Below are 14963 nucleotides of genomic sequence, written 5' to 3' on the forward strand. Positions count from 1 at the left end.
CAATGTCGATTTGTATTGACAGCAGGGATTTCCATATATAGGCCTAATCTGGGCACACACACACACTCATATCTCCATATACAGGCATGTGACGTGGCCATTCGCGCATATTTGGGCTGATACGCTCTGCGAAGTCCATGAATTGGTCATATCTCCATTCCATATATGGCCACCCTCCCGTACAGCAGACCAGCAGGCAACCGCTAGGCTCGAGGACTTTGTATTTGCTGAATAAATAAATATATGGACATATCTGCGCACCAGAGCCACACAGATAAGATTCTCAGACAAGACCGGTTGTTGGGGTTGAATTTCCTCCAGACATAAACATCAACTATGGGCAATATGTTGGCTGCCAGCCCACAGAGTTCGGCCCCAGCTGCTGTCAGAAGTGGCCAAGGGCGACAAGGGGAACTAGGTCTTATGTCTGTCCTTCCAGGGTTCACCATGCCTCCACTTTCTCCTGTCCCTCCAACATCTTGCTCAGCTCAGGCTACAGATTCTGAATCCCTTCTTCCAAACCCAGGCACATATGAGGAGTGGCACCAGAAGTACAAAGAGGTCTTCCCTACACAGATGGAAGGGGCACGGTTATTGTTCAACAAGCATCTAAGTAACCACCTCCAGATCAGTCACACTGTTAACCTCAGTACACTTGGGGATTCTGGCTATCGGTTTGGCGCCACCTATGTAGGCAGCAAACAGACTGGACCCGGAGAGTCATTCCCGGTCATCGTTGGAGATATGGACAACACAGGCAGCCTGAATGCCCAGATCGTCCACCAGCTCACCAGCGCTGTGCGTGCCAAAATAGGCTTGCAAACTCAGCAGGATAGGTTTGTGAGCTGGCAGTGTGGCATGGAGTATCATGGGGAGAAATTTACTTCTGATGTAACACTCGGAAACCCGGATGTCCTCACCAGCTCTGGTATTCTGGGGGCCCGCTACCTTCAATCCATCACTCCGGCACTGGCACTGGGTGGTGAGCTGGTCTTTAACATGCCTGGGGAGATGGGAGCAGTCGGTTCCCTCATGGGCAGGTACAAAAGTGATAATTATATTGCTACAGTAACTGTTGGCGGAGCCGGAGCCCATGCTACATACTACCACAAAGCCAATGACCAGCTGCAATTAGGGGTTGAATTTGCAGCCAACACTAGGATGCAAGACACCAAGACATCCTTTGGCTACCAGGTGGACATTCCCAAAGCCAACCTTATTTTTAAAGGTACAGTTGACAGTAACTGGGTTATAGGGTCGACCTTAGAGAAGAAACTGTTGCCTCTGCCCGTCACACTGGCCCTTGCAGCCTTCCTTGACTACCGCAAGAACAAGTTCCAGTGTGGCATCAGTGCCACCATTTGGTAAATGGTTGTTGTCTGTCAGCAGGAGGACTCAAAATGCCGATAAGGGGGATTATTTTGTTAGCTGGTTACAACAGCGACCCCACTTTGGGTTGCGACCCATAGTTTGAGAACCGCTTGGTTAGAGGAGCTATTGGCCACTAAGAGCCAGCTCACTGGCCACTGCTTGGACAGACACAGAGACACACACAGTCTGTCTGTCTGTCTGTCTGTCTGTCTGTCTGTCTGTCTGTCTGTCTGTCTGTCTGTATGTGTCTGTGTACATTACATCTAATTCGGACAACTCTGCTGGACGGATGAGCGTGAAATATTGAATGCACACTCCCAGTAGGCCAAGGAAAAGAACCTCCACCAGATTTTTTCCCCCCAAAACGGCCACATGGTAACATGTTTTGGCCTATAATTCTTGAACCGTAGGTCGGTCATCCAATCATGACATTTCTTTTACCCTGGATTCCTTGGATCATGATGCAACTCCCGCCTGACTAGATTTTCTGCCTTTTTGCATTTGCTTCAAAACTCCCTTTTTTGCTATTACAGATTGTGTCCAAAACACGCACAAATCGGTACACATTTGTTGACACGTGTGATCAAGATGTGTCTGTCAGATTTTTCATAATCCATTCTGATTGGCTTCCAAAGTTTGCGTGAGAGCCTGTTTTGCAAAAAATCTTGAGTAATGACGCCGCAGAGCCAAAAACTATTTCATTTCCACCCATTGTTCCCAGGCTATTCTCATCTCAGAGGAGAAAAGCCTGGTAACAACTTAATACAGAGCCTGTTAAGGGCGGGGCCTCCGTTTTATGTACTTCCCCCGGAAGCTGTCTTTGACGACCAATCACAACACAGGTTTCATGCATGGGGGAATGTAAACTGATCTGGCTGGTGGCGCAAAATAGCAACTCGGCCACACCCTTGAGCAAAGCTAGATCTCCAAATATTCGGGAGCGTGACATGGGCGCAAAATAGGGCTCGAACTCTTATTACCCCCGCAGCTGATGGCTGTACCCCACGACTGACACAGCCCTGGGTAGGCAACCCAGCTTGGCGGAGATCTGCGCTCAGAGGAGCGTGCTTTTCTAGTTATCTCTATAGTTGACTAGACTAGTATTTGTTTGAGAACAATGCATAGGCATAAGCATGTTAAAAAGCCCCCCGGTGTTCAAGAGTATAAATTCCATGTGCTGGCTCAGTTCTGTTTTTACTAGTGGCCATACCATAGGGCTGGTTCTGTGGACATATGTGGTACCCCACAGGGCTTGGACCTCGATACCCCAGCCAAGTGCCAGCTGTCTGCCACTGGATTCCTGGCCATGCTCCACCTATGAGCTCACCTCTAGATTATGCTTGTGCGCGCGCACACACACACACACACACACACACACACACACACACACACACACACACACACACACACACACACACACACACACACACACACACACACACACACACACACACACACACACACACACACTGTTGGATCCCTTTGTCAGGTGCCTTAGGCTCTGTATTTGGATTGGACCATCTGTTGTGGAGTCACCTGACGGATGTAATCACAGCCCTGGCCCCTCTCACTTTGTTCCCTTCATCCCCCCTTTCTCGCTCTACCTCATTCTCTCTCTCCAGTCTTCCAGTTCATCTGAAGTTGAAAAATGCAATGTAACGTGGCTTCATACATGCATATGCAGGCACATGCACACACAAATGTACACGTGTAAAGTGATTTGTAGCCGCCATTTCAACGACCTTGGTCATGCCCATGTGGCATTACAGGATCTATTATTTTAGCGTTGCCGATTCTGCCACTCGCTGCACGTTAGCTTACCTAAATATGTCTGTTTCCTTGCATCTTCTCATATGCATGTTAATCCCATGACATCTCCTTTACATTCTCTCCCCCTGCAGGTCTCTCTTTCTCTGACTTATCTGTCTCGTTCTTCCTCTATTTCTCTTTCTTTTTCTAACTCTTGTTAATGCAGAGAATAGATAAAGGAACAGCAAGGGCAGGAATGTAAAAGGGGAGTAAATATGGAAAGGCTGAGAATGAGAGAGGAGGTACAGTAGCAAAGCTAGAGGAAGATAGAGCCACAGAGAGACAAGACGGAAGGAAAGAAAGACGGAGGAGAAAAGGATTGATTTGTTATCCCTGTTCCGGTAAAAGGAAATCCCATAGATCAGCATCCATGTAAAGCTGAACAGTACAAAAACAAAACAACAAAGCGAAAGAAACAACAAAGCCCCATGACAATTAAATTGGTAGGTATGCAAACAAAAAGCTCAACACAATAGAGAAAACTGCTGACATGCAGTGCAAGTGGATGAGGATTACTGCAGGTACTGATACTAAAAAGGTACTGGGACAGAGACACCACAATACCAAAATGTCTGGCATGTGTGTTTCTGTGGCAGGTGTGCAGTTCCTCACTCTATTGTGCGGGTGCATTTCTCCTTTCCGACATGTCGCCTTTCCGACGTTGACGAACCCTATACCTAACCCTAACCGCACGCGGAAGCCACTAGTCGGAGTGGTGAGATGTCGGAATGGAGAGTGAACACCCTATTGTGCCTATCAAAAACATTTCAACCAATAATGCAATGTATAAATTGCACCTTGCAACTTGGCTAGACACATGTCGGCCGTTTATACTGCTATGCGGTACAAACGTTACGCGAGCCGAAAAGTCGACTTAGCCAATCACGGAGTTATACTGGCTTAGCGGCACAAGCGTGACGTGACGCTCGGCCAATCAGCGAAGCCGACGGTTTGGGTTGGCCAATCAGGGAAGCCAATGTATACAATATCCTGAACACACAGAGAGTTTCTGCCTCTTCCTTTTTTTTTTTTAAGATATTTTTTGGTGCTTTTATGCCTTTATTTTAGACAGGACAGTAGGCTGACAGGAAATGAGGAGAGAGATGGGGGGGAGACATACAGCAAAGGTCGTCGGGAACGGGAGTCGAACCCGCGACACGCTGTCATGCTGGATTACCAGCGTATATGGTATGCGCCTGGACCGCTAGGCCAGCGGACGCCCCGAGTTTCTGCCTCTTTCTCAGACCCGCAGGCCGACAGATAATAGAAATAGCAAGTGTTCCGGGTCCTAGGCAATGCATTATGCTATGTGTTTGAACCAGTCACCTGCTCTGTGGATTGGGGGGGGGCTTTGCATTCATTTACTAATCCCTGCTTCTGGCTCCCTGACTGTTATCACATTCCAGTTGTTCAAAGACATACAGAGTAAAGCTATAGAACTAGATGTTTCAATCTCTATGGTAAGTTGGTGCTCTTGATGGTAGAAGTCAGAGTGGAGTGATGGGAGGGTAGGTCTATCAGGTAGGCACCCTGCTTCATCAACATTTCATTGATTAGGCCACAATGTCTCCAGAGGGCTCAACCCCCCGTTCCATATCCTCCATATCCCCCACTGGACTCTGCATGGCAGGGGAGTCCTTCTCCTTGAGTCAGGCCTAAACCTGACCGCATACCAAAGATCTTTATCTTGCTGCCTAGTTGTTGACCTTCCCTTTTAATCCACAGCCAGTTGCTGCTTTTTTCTGCATGCAGCATTTGACTTTCTGCCAGGTCAGAATATTATACAGAGATGTAAATGTGGCCGAAAACCTTTTTACCGTCATCTTTAATGGGCTCTGCGGCACACACAGTATGAGAGGAGCTACAGCCTCCCATATGCAGCATACATACAGTATGTCTGTGTCCACATGGACACAGACATACAGTTTAGCTGAAAGGTGGAATCTGCCAATTGCTAACACATTAGCCTAACGCTGGAAGCCGGACAAGAGGGATGAATTATATTCTTCTAAGTAATATTGTAGTTGTTGTTTCATCTTTGCTTAACAGTCCATCCAATAACCTTCTAAATGTAGTTCTCTTTCATTTCCTTAACTCTTTTCTCTTTGTCATTAAAAACGGCAAATTTCTTGAAAATGCAAGGGGGGCAGCATCACTCTGATTTAGTTTGTATGCGTTTGCATTTCTAGACTGCTGTGAGGAAAATGGAAGCAAACACATTTCTGACCAAAATCAGATCAGTTTTCAAACGCCGCTTTTAAGATCGCATTGGAGGCCGGCATCGATCAAACTCTGAGTGTTAGTTTCACATACATACCCTATAGGTTTGTTTGAGGATGGGATTATGCTAATGCACACAATTTGAATCACTGATTTGTGGCGCAATCGCCGCGCTGATTGCTAATTAAATAGAGGTGTGGCACGTGACATTTTTCTCTATGATTTAATCTCATCACAATTCTGATATGTTTATGAATATTGATGAGAGCGGATTCCTTTGGGGGGAAAATAAATATACCTTCAATAGTTTCTAGCATTTAAATGGAAGCTTCATCCTTGAGGGGAACATATTCTTGACAAATATTTTACCCACAGAATGTGACACAGACTCAAATGATAAAGTGGTTAACTTCAAATGCAAATGAAAAAGAAAATGTATGGTAATGCATTCACAGGGGGAAAAAGCAGCTATGCAGTGCACACTTGCGAACACACACACCTTTATGTGTGGATGTGCATGCACACCCGTCCGCACAAACATGCCTGAGGTCCATCTTTTATCAACAGCAAATCAATTCTGTTCATTGTGTTCACTCACTGTCTCGTCAGAATGAAGACCTCGATTTACAACTTTAAAGCCTGAATAAATCAGGCAGTTAAATAGCAACAATAATGTAAACGTAGTCCCTTGTCCATAGTCTCTCATGCAGGTGGGACAAAATGTATAAGTAGATATCAGACCCGTCATTAAGTGGCAGTGCCAGTGCAGCAGCAGCAGAGTGCACCTACAGTACACTGGCCTTCAGTGACAGCTGATGTAGCTCTGTTTTTCCCTTACTTGTGCTAATGTTTGTTTGTTTGTGCTTATTTCGTTGTATGCTATTGTCTGTTTATATTGCATTGCTTGCTTCTTATTCTTCTTTTTTTTTTCTTTTTTACAAGTACAGCACCTAGGTTGACCTGCTCATGTTAAATGTGCTATATAAATAATATATAAATAAATAACTTTGATTTGATTTGATTTGATACGCAGAAAAAAAGTTATCCTGAGTGGCGGTCTGCGTTGTCAGGACAGCCTGGCCACAGTCGGGGTTCAGCACTTGTTCAACACCCTGATGTAGTTAGGTGGAAACTGTTCAGACGTCTAATGGAATTGATCTGTGGAACAACGTCATCAGTGCACTTACAGTACTGATAAAACCAGTGGCTGTGTCTGAGAACTCATTGACAGTATTCATAGAGGTAGTGCAGAAACATCTCCCAGTCCACGTGGTCAAAGCAAAGTCAAAGTGAGTTTCACTTTGCCTGTCAATTAACAAGGCATTCTTCATGGCCAGAGGTTGTTCCGTTTCATGATGTAATGCATGTAGTGGTGCTGTGTCTACAAACTTCACTTTTCTCAAGGCCAGTGCTTTTAATTTTCCAGAATTCTGTTGCATAAGTTATTCATTTTCTCCCAAAAATAAACATGAAAAATAACAGTGCTGTTACCAATTTAGAACATTTCCAGTACACCAAAGCATTAGAATTGACATTCAATTAAAACACAGGCCAGCTCATTAATTGTAGTAGACCAACAACCTGAAAAGTGGAAAATAAAGATTAACTTAGTTCAATAATGGAAAACTTTATACCGTATTTTCCATTTTGCCTGTATCATTATTATTTTTGTTGTTGGGTGGAATCTTTGCAGCGTATAAGTATTAAAGCCCATCTATCATGATCTGTAACTTTAAAAAGTGCCTGCATGACTTGTAAGTGACAATTGTGTTTTGGAATAATGAAATGTCAAACCAAATGTCCTTTACAATAGACCAAAGTTGTAGAAGATAATCTTTTGTGATTACACAAGCAAGTGAATGCATAATACTGACCTAGGCTCTTATGGTTGTGCTTATTCAGCACCATGGAGAGCTGCACAAAAATACACATACCATATGACCTGCATTAATGCTCTTTAAAAAAATGGTTGATTGTTTAATCATTTGCTGAAATTAAGCTACTGCCAAACGTTTAATCAAAATCAATCAGCTATTAATAAGAAACACCTCCCTCTCTCTCTAGCAGTTAGAGAGAAATAGATGCAGCAAGTGCAAATGGGCAGACTAAGCCTGGAGACATATTACGTTGATTTAATTGAAATTTTGTATAACTAGAAAGGTGCGCTCAGTAGAGTGCAAATCTCTGCCAGGATATGATACATAGGATAATGATAGCAATGTATGCAGTGAACCTTCTGCAGTACTTACTGCCTTGAATGTAGCATGGCATGTGATTAACAGTTGTATATCATCTCTACTGTCTGCTTCCCTGTCTCTCTCATACACATGCATTGTCTATTTCTCTTCATCTGCCTCTCAGATATCTGTAATTCAGCTGTATCTGTAATCTGCACAGTCTGATTGTTAGTTTTTGTGTCAATTATCTTTATATCTCCAACTAACTAATGACCAAAGAGTTGTCGAATTTTGGCTGTCGCACACTGGCTTTGCGAGTCCTTCAAAAGAGAAAACAAGTGCTATAATGTTATTGACGTAATGGTTACACAAGTTTACAGTCAATTGTGCATGAAACTGACTCGGCATATAGGAGAAGATGTACACAGCTATATCTGAACAATAGCAGAACATGCCAACATAGTTTCAGGAAAGAGACCTCAGACCTGTGTGTGCGTGTGTGACAATGCACATGGGGAGAAAAAAGAAAAAAGTTAATTATAGCTATGGAATATCTGAAATCGGTATGACAGATGTATCACGTCATGACTAGTGATAATGTGTAGACTTGAGTTTTAAACAAAATATGTAGGATTAGTATCAAAAGAAGATTCATTCCTGGCCTTCCACCAGAGATAACGACGAAGTAGTGTAGGATCCTGTCAAGAATATGATGGGAAGGCAGTTAATAAGAGGAAGGAAGGGTTAATGTCTTGGGCTAGCTAGTCTGGCGAGCCAGACTGTTGCTCTCCTGGAGCACAGAAGCTCTAAAAATGATCAGAGGATAAAGCGGATGTGACGCCTCCTCCCCGCTTCTGTTTCGTCTTCACAGTCGCACAAATTTGTCGAAGCATATATAGCTTGCTGCTTGTCAGAAATTGAAATTCTAAAATGAAATGTAAAGATATTTTAAAATATATTTTTGTGAATGGAAATGACGAACAGATGACAGCTTCCGTTCTCGGCCGTCGGGATGTGTAGTTCCAGACTATATAGCATTGTGGAATAGTTGTCCTTAGGACCCTGCAGAACAGGAGACGATGCGACAGGTACAGGTGAAGATGAGGGCCTCCCTTTGTGGAGCCAGCCAACATTTGAGGGTTTGGTGTAAGCTCATGGGGTTGATCACCCGTGCATGGTCAGTGTTTGTTTTTGCTTTGCTACAATTATTCAGTGTGAGAAATACCCATGTTAGGTGACAAATTTTACTGTGTGTAGTGGTAGCATTTATAATTATATTTATGGTTCTCTTTGGTTAGTGGTGTGTGTTTTCTCCCTAGCTGGCCCAAAAACCTTCCACCTTTCTTTCTGGGCTTACCATGGTTAATGAGCTCACCCACTTCCCAATATCATATTCCTATTATTTCCCCATTTATTCCCCTTAGCCAAAGTATGTCTGCTTATTGTTCTTTTCATGATTTGTTCCACTGTTGACTGTAAGCCATGCCCTTCCTGTGTTTTTAAAGGATATTCTTAATTGGGTAACAAAAAAAATAGGTCAGTATATTTTACAGTATATCAGCCTCTGGTCTCATTCATTCTGGGCCCTTGCTTGTTTTAGGAGCCTTTTATTCATAGTGGTTTATTGAGTGGTCATGACTATTGAATAGGCATTATTAAGGTTAAAAGAGTTCCAGGTGCGAAATTTGTATTAAATGAACACAGTTAGTCTACCAATAATGATTTATTTCTGTGGGAAAGGTCACGCTATTTATGCAGTACAGACAAAAGAAAACAGTACCAAGCCCGTAGAGAAATAATATGAGGGTAGATTTATCATCTCTTTTATTACTAGAGTAACATTAGTGGTTATTCATTTAAATAGTGTCTTTTTTTAGCTAGAACAAAATGTTTTTTGAGGAACACAAAGGCGAGAAACGGTTTTGTGATTGGGGACTTGACTAAAGGTTGTCAGACACAGTGGCAGGTAGTACTATCTTTCACTGAGAATTTAAACCGATATAACACAGTATGACAAGGCAAGAAAAGCAATTATTCACTTTCTCAAACCTCTTTTCATGGATAAGAGAGGATTTGTTTTCAGTCTGTCTGTCTTTAAAATGTTTTAAATATACCTCTGCCTTCATGTCTCTCCTTGACCATCTCTCTTCTCCCCCCCCCCCCCCCCCCCTCTCTCTCTCTCTCTCTCTCTATTTCACTCACTCACTCACTCACTCACTCACTCACTCACATGTCTCTCTTTCCTCTGTGGAATTAGGTGACTCAGAAAGCAATTAAAAGTGAATTGCTGCCGTTAGACTGTGCAGGGGAAAGGGGAAGAAGGAGAGGATAAGCAGGAGGGTGGTGGGGGGTAGGCAGAAGAAAGGGATTTAGTGGAAAGTAGGGACGGGAGGACAGAGGCACACAGAAGAGTGGCAGTATGAACAACATGCCGCCTATGGCGCTTCTCATTGCAGAGAGATATATTCAGACCTACAGTAATGTGTGTGTGTGTGTGTGTGTGTGTGTGTGTGTGTGTGTGTGTGTGTGTGTGTGTGTGTGTGTGTGTGTGTGTGTGTGTGTGTGTGCGTGTGCGTGCGGCATGCGCACACATCTTCTTCCATGCTCGTTGGTCCGTAATCAAGGAAGCGTTTTGCGTTTGCAACCATTGGCGTTTCTCAAATTGCTTCTGAATGCTTAGAACACTGTAGCTGCAGCCACCTTGTCTTTGTGTGTGTGTGTGTGTGTGTGTGTGTGTGTGTGTGTGTGTGTGTGTGTGTGTGTGTGTGTGTGTGTGTGTGTGTGTGTGTGTGTGTGTGTGTGTGTGTGTGTGTGTGTGTGGCAGAGAGCTACTGTAGGCAGCTCGGGGCCTGCTGTCATAAACCTATTTTGGACGGGTAAAAAACAGGTATGAATGCCTTCACCTCTCCTGAGAAAAACAGTGAAATACAGAGTGCTGCTGGCCCACACTGCTCTGTCTAACCTCAATGGAAAAGTTATCCCCGCGGACAGGCCCGACCCCTTCCCTTATCATATGTTTTCAATCCATCTGTCCCCCAACATCCCCTATAGCATTTGTCTGCCCCTACTTCTATCTGTCCCTAGAAGTCCCTAAATTACATTTTTTGTATGACAGATCAGATTATAGAATAAGACGGCACAAAATGTTTCAATTTATCATGTAGCCTATAGGGGTTGATATTAGTTATTTTAGTCATACCGTACACCAGAAAACAACCGATATTAGCTTTATTCCATTTGCATTTATATCCTGTAGTGCTTTTTCTAGTCTTTCGGCGACCATTCAAAGTGCTTTGAAAAATGTCTCAAATTCACCTATTCACACACTGATGGGGAGACAGGGCACAGACCTTCTTGTCAGGAGCAGCTAGGAGATTCAGCCTCTTGCTCAAGGACACTTTGACACGATGCCAGGAGAAACTGGGGATCAAACTGTGAAGCTTCCAGGTTCCAGATGGCAGCTCTTTCTCCTGAGCCACTAAACTATATTAGGATGAACCACAGAGAACTTTTGTCAGTCATTGAGAAATGAACCTCAAGCAAAGCAAAGCAAAGCAAAGCAAAGTTAGCAATTGTTTAGCTTTGGACACAACCATTGAACACAGTGTAACAGGAACACAACAAACAGTGGAACTCCTTTAACCACTTTAACCCTGGTGTCTCTATTTTGGGCATGTCACTACTAGGCGAACATGTTACCAGAAATCCATTCATTCATTCATTCAAAACATTTCCAAATTTAAAATGTATTTCCAAAAGTAGCAGATTTACAAGCTCACAGCGCGTCAGAATATGAGGTGTTGTTGATGGGTGTGGGTGTGTATACGTGTGCGCTTGCGTATACTGTATGTAGTGATGGTGTGTGTCTGTGCGTACTATTGTGTGTTTGCATGTCTGTGTCTCAGAATGTCTGTTTGTGTGCTTGTATGTTGTCTCCTTGGCTGCATTATGTGTTTGATGCATGATCAAAGGCCCTCTCTATTGGGATGAGCGGTTCAACAGTCCATTCCGGCTCTGTGTATTCGTGCGTGTGTGTGTGTGTGTGTGTGTGTGTGTGTGTGTGTGTGTGTGTGTGTGTGTGTGTGTGTGTGTGTGTGTGTGTGTGTGTGTGTGTGTGTGTGTGTGTGTGTGTGTGTGTGTGTGTGTGTGCCCATGCCCATACTGTGGGAGAGTATGTGTACTGCAGATCTAACACTTTGCTAAGAAAATGGAAGCAAAGCTAAGATGGAAGCAAGCCGAGGATGTTCTTTGCCCTTACTGCACAACAAAAAGCTTGAATGTATCTAAATATCAGTCATTCAGAGGCCAAATGTGTCCCTCAACTCACAGGGTTTGTACTGTATGCAGTAGCTGCTGCTGTATTGTCTCTTTTGGGCAGAAACCTTGTACGTCCAAAACCGTTACTTTTCAGGAAAAGGAAAAAAGAACTTGTGTTCCATTGGATCTAATGCAGTTATTATTTAGTCACAAGCTCATGTTAATACTTTTCATTGGTTAAATGTTTATAAAAAAACACAGACCCACACACACTGTCATACGCCAAAGCATAAAATAGGGCATTCAAAAATATAATATGGAGATACAAGGTTTCTGCCCGACAGCAATGATGCTTCACATTGAATGTCTAGCCGCCTACTTTATTAAGTTCAGGAATGTGCTCTAGTTCTGAATGATCAGTCTGGAAAATGCCTGAATTTATTTAAATTCTGTGACAAGCTCTCATAAACCTTTGCCTATTGCAAATACATTGTAACAATAGAGTGTGGCCTTTGAATTGGATGATAGTTCTGTGAAACTCTGGTATGCTGCAAACACTCTTGACTATGTACTTTGCAGGTGCTTGAAATGTGCTCCAATTTGACTTTTCGAAACGTGTACACACGCCCTCTTTTCTGCAGAATGTCTTTTGTATGAAAAATAATGGAATTGCTCTTTGTCGCAAGTGGAGACAAGCTCTTATATCTCATATCACATACTTGAAAAGAACCTTGGGGAGCCAGTTTACTCTTGCCACGTTTTTGCCTTTTCACTGTCAGTTTTGCACAGTGCTGGAATTGACCTTTCAATGAATGAGCCTGGTATGACTGTGAGTCTATGGTGCACTTTCTGACTCTTCTTTACCTGGTCATATGTATGCTTGTCTGCGGGTGTGGCTATTGTGCGTGTGGTGTTTTGTGATTGGCTAAATGTAAGTACAGTACCCCATCCTGACTCCCAACCTGTCTATTTGACTATTTTGGCTATTTTGATTCGTAGCTTTGTGAATTTAATCTCTTTGTAATTGTTATAGACAGTGGTGAGCTGTGGATTTTTGAACTATGGGTACTCTATTTTATGACGTCACGCGCAAGCATGTGCACATAGCCACTCAGCTCAGTGCTAGTTGAAATACTGTATTCAACATGTGATTATGAATGTATTTATATTTCTTATTATTTCGTTGCATTGTTAATTTGTTGTTTTTATTTTTGTTTCAATTAATTAATTATTTTATTTTCCTTTTAGTTTTATATAAAAGCCCTTTACATAGATTCACCCACACATAAGTACTTAACATAATCAGTCAACTTGTCTTTACCTTAATTACTTTTTTTAAGACTTACATTGCTTTCAAAACAGTGTTTTTTAAAACAAGTTAAAAAAATAAAAAAAATACCCTTTTGCTACTCACCAAAACAAAGACGGTTTTATGGAGTTGAAAGCCTACTTTACTAAATGGGAACACTGTGAGCCCCCACCTCATGTCTAAAATACACTTTTTGGCCAGAAAAGAAAATATTTCACCGGAATTAAAACCTGTTTTTGGTTGCTCCACGTGCCCTCTACAGATCTGGTCAATGGAATTTTCCTATTGACCAGATTCTTCCTTCCGGTGAAATATTTTCTTTTCTGGCCAAAAAGTGTATTTTATACGTGAGGTGGGGGCTCAGAGTGTTCCCACTTAATAGAATAGGCTTTCAACTCCATTAAACCGTCTTTGTTTTGGTGAGTACCAAAAGCGTTTTTATTTTTATTTTACTACAGACGAGAGGCTGCGCTACCGCGGTGCGAGGGGAAAGAATCTAAAGTACCATAGCGTTAAGGAGAACTCCTTCTAACGCTATGGACCAGAGCTAGATAAGGATACCTTTGTGAGTGTCTGGTAGGCTACCAGCTCTTGTTATGCAAAGCAGCCAGGTCGTTGAGTCCATTGTTTAAGGTGTTAAAAACGGCTCGCCCCTGAAGGTGCGTTGTTGTATTAATGATTGACTTCTCGCGGGCGGCTGACGTGTGTGCTCACGAGTGCATGTGGAGCTGCTCGTGCATGTGCACGCGCGAGTCCCCAGCCCCCACAGTGTCAGAACTAAGGGTACGCCGTACCCCCCCGTACCCCCTACAGCTCAACCCTGGTTATAGATATTGATAGCAATTGGTTTGTGGCACATTTGATGATGCTATGTTGTACATATAGAGTACAATATTGTAGGGATGGATAGCCATTTGTTTTTCTTAAGGTAGTTAGATACTACAGTTGTATTGTTTATTATCCCTTTTGGTTAGGAATGTTGATTGCTTCATTTTATACAGTAGATCATTATGTTTGTTATTTTTATATTGTCCACCCTGGTCCATTATTGTTTCAGTTATATATGCAAATAAGCTTTTTTTGATCATTTTGATCTGTCTGGAGGACAGTATGCTCGTTTTTGGAAGTATCACAAACCATTATGTAGCACCAAGGTTATCCAGCTAGGCTCCAGGTGTTCCTCACAGTGGGAATGCCTGTTCATGTTGTACTGTCCATTTAGAACTGTAATGTTTACATGCATTCAGCTTTTTAGCATCAGCCACCATCAGCTGAAATAGCCTACAAGCTATGGGTTATGCAGCATTACAGACTCGGCAAACTGGGATACATGGTACAAGTCATCATGTCCTAGGATAGTGATCAATTAATAAATATGGGGGGAATCCAGTGTTTTGATTAGAATAGATCTGTGTTATGCATTTAAAAGCACAACAACTCAAAGGGGTAGCATGACTGAACATCTCAGAGGATAGCACTTAAAAGCATAACTGTATTTATTTTCAAAGTGGTCCTCGGTGGAAACAAACAAACATACTACATAGAGACAAACAAATAGTTGGAAATAAACAAATAAAAAGATAAACCTACTATGTGTGAAAATACTGAGGTGTTTACTCTGATCGAAACTTAATAGGAAACTGAACCTTTCGCGGGAAATTATATTGTTACTCTACTATTACTGTACAAATTGAAAAAGTGTGCTGTGCTACTGTGGTTCTTAGATGTGGTTTGTTGTAGTAATTACCTATGTGGACAGCCACCTTGTCTGTGAAGCTGGAAGAGGAACCTCAGCTATTAACAACTCCCTTTAGGAGAAA

At 42.7% G+C, this 14963-nt stretch overlaps 2 protein-coding genes across 2 annotated transcripts in view; both read left to right on the plus strand.

Moving 5' to 3' along the window:
- nrg3a (neuregulin 3a) overlaps positions 1 to 14963 on the plus strand; it is a 484032-nt gene that overhangs the window by 157899 nt on the left and 311170 nt on the right. The window lies entirely within an intron of this gene.
- On the plus strand, positions 337 to 1368 carry LOC311058085 (mitochondrial import receptor subunit TOM40 homolog; the record flags this gene model as incomplete). Its single annotated transcript, XM_084075392.1, has 1 exon — positions 337 to 1368. One exon carries the CDS (start codon positions 337 to 339, stop codon positions 1366 to 1368), a length of 1032 nt encoding a protein of 343 aa, XP_083931518.1.

Source organism: Gymnoscopelus microlampas (genome assembly GCF_963454915.1).
Source record: "Gymnoscopelus microlampas genome assembly, chromosome: 13".
Classification (NCBI taxonomy): Eukaryota; Metazoa; Chordata; class Actinopteri; order Myctophiformes; family Myctophidae; genus Gymnoscopelus; species Gymnoscopelus microlampas.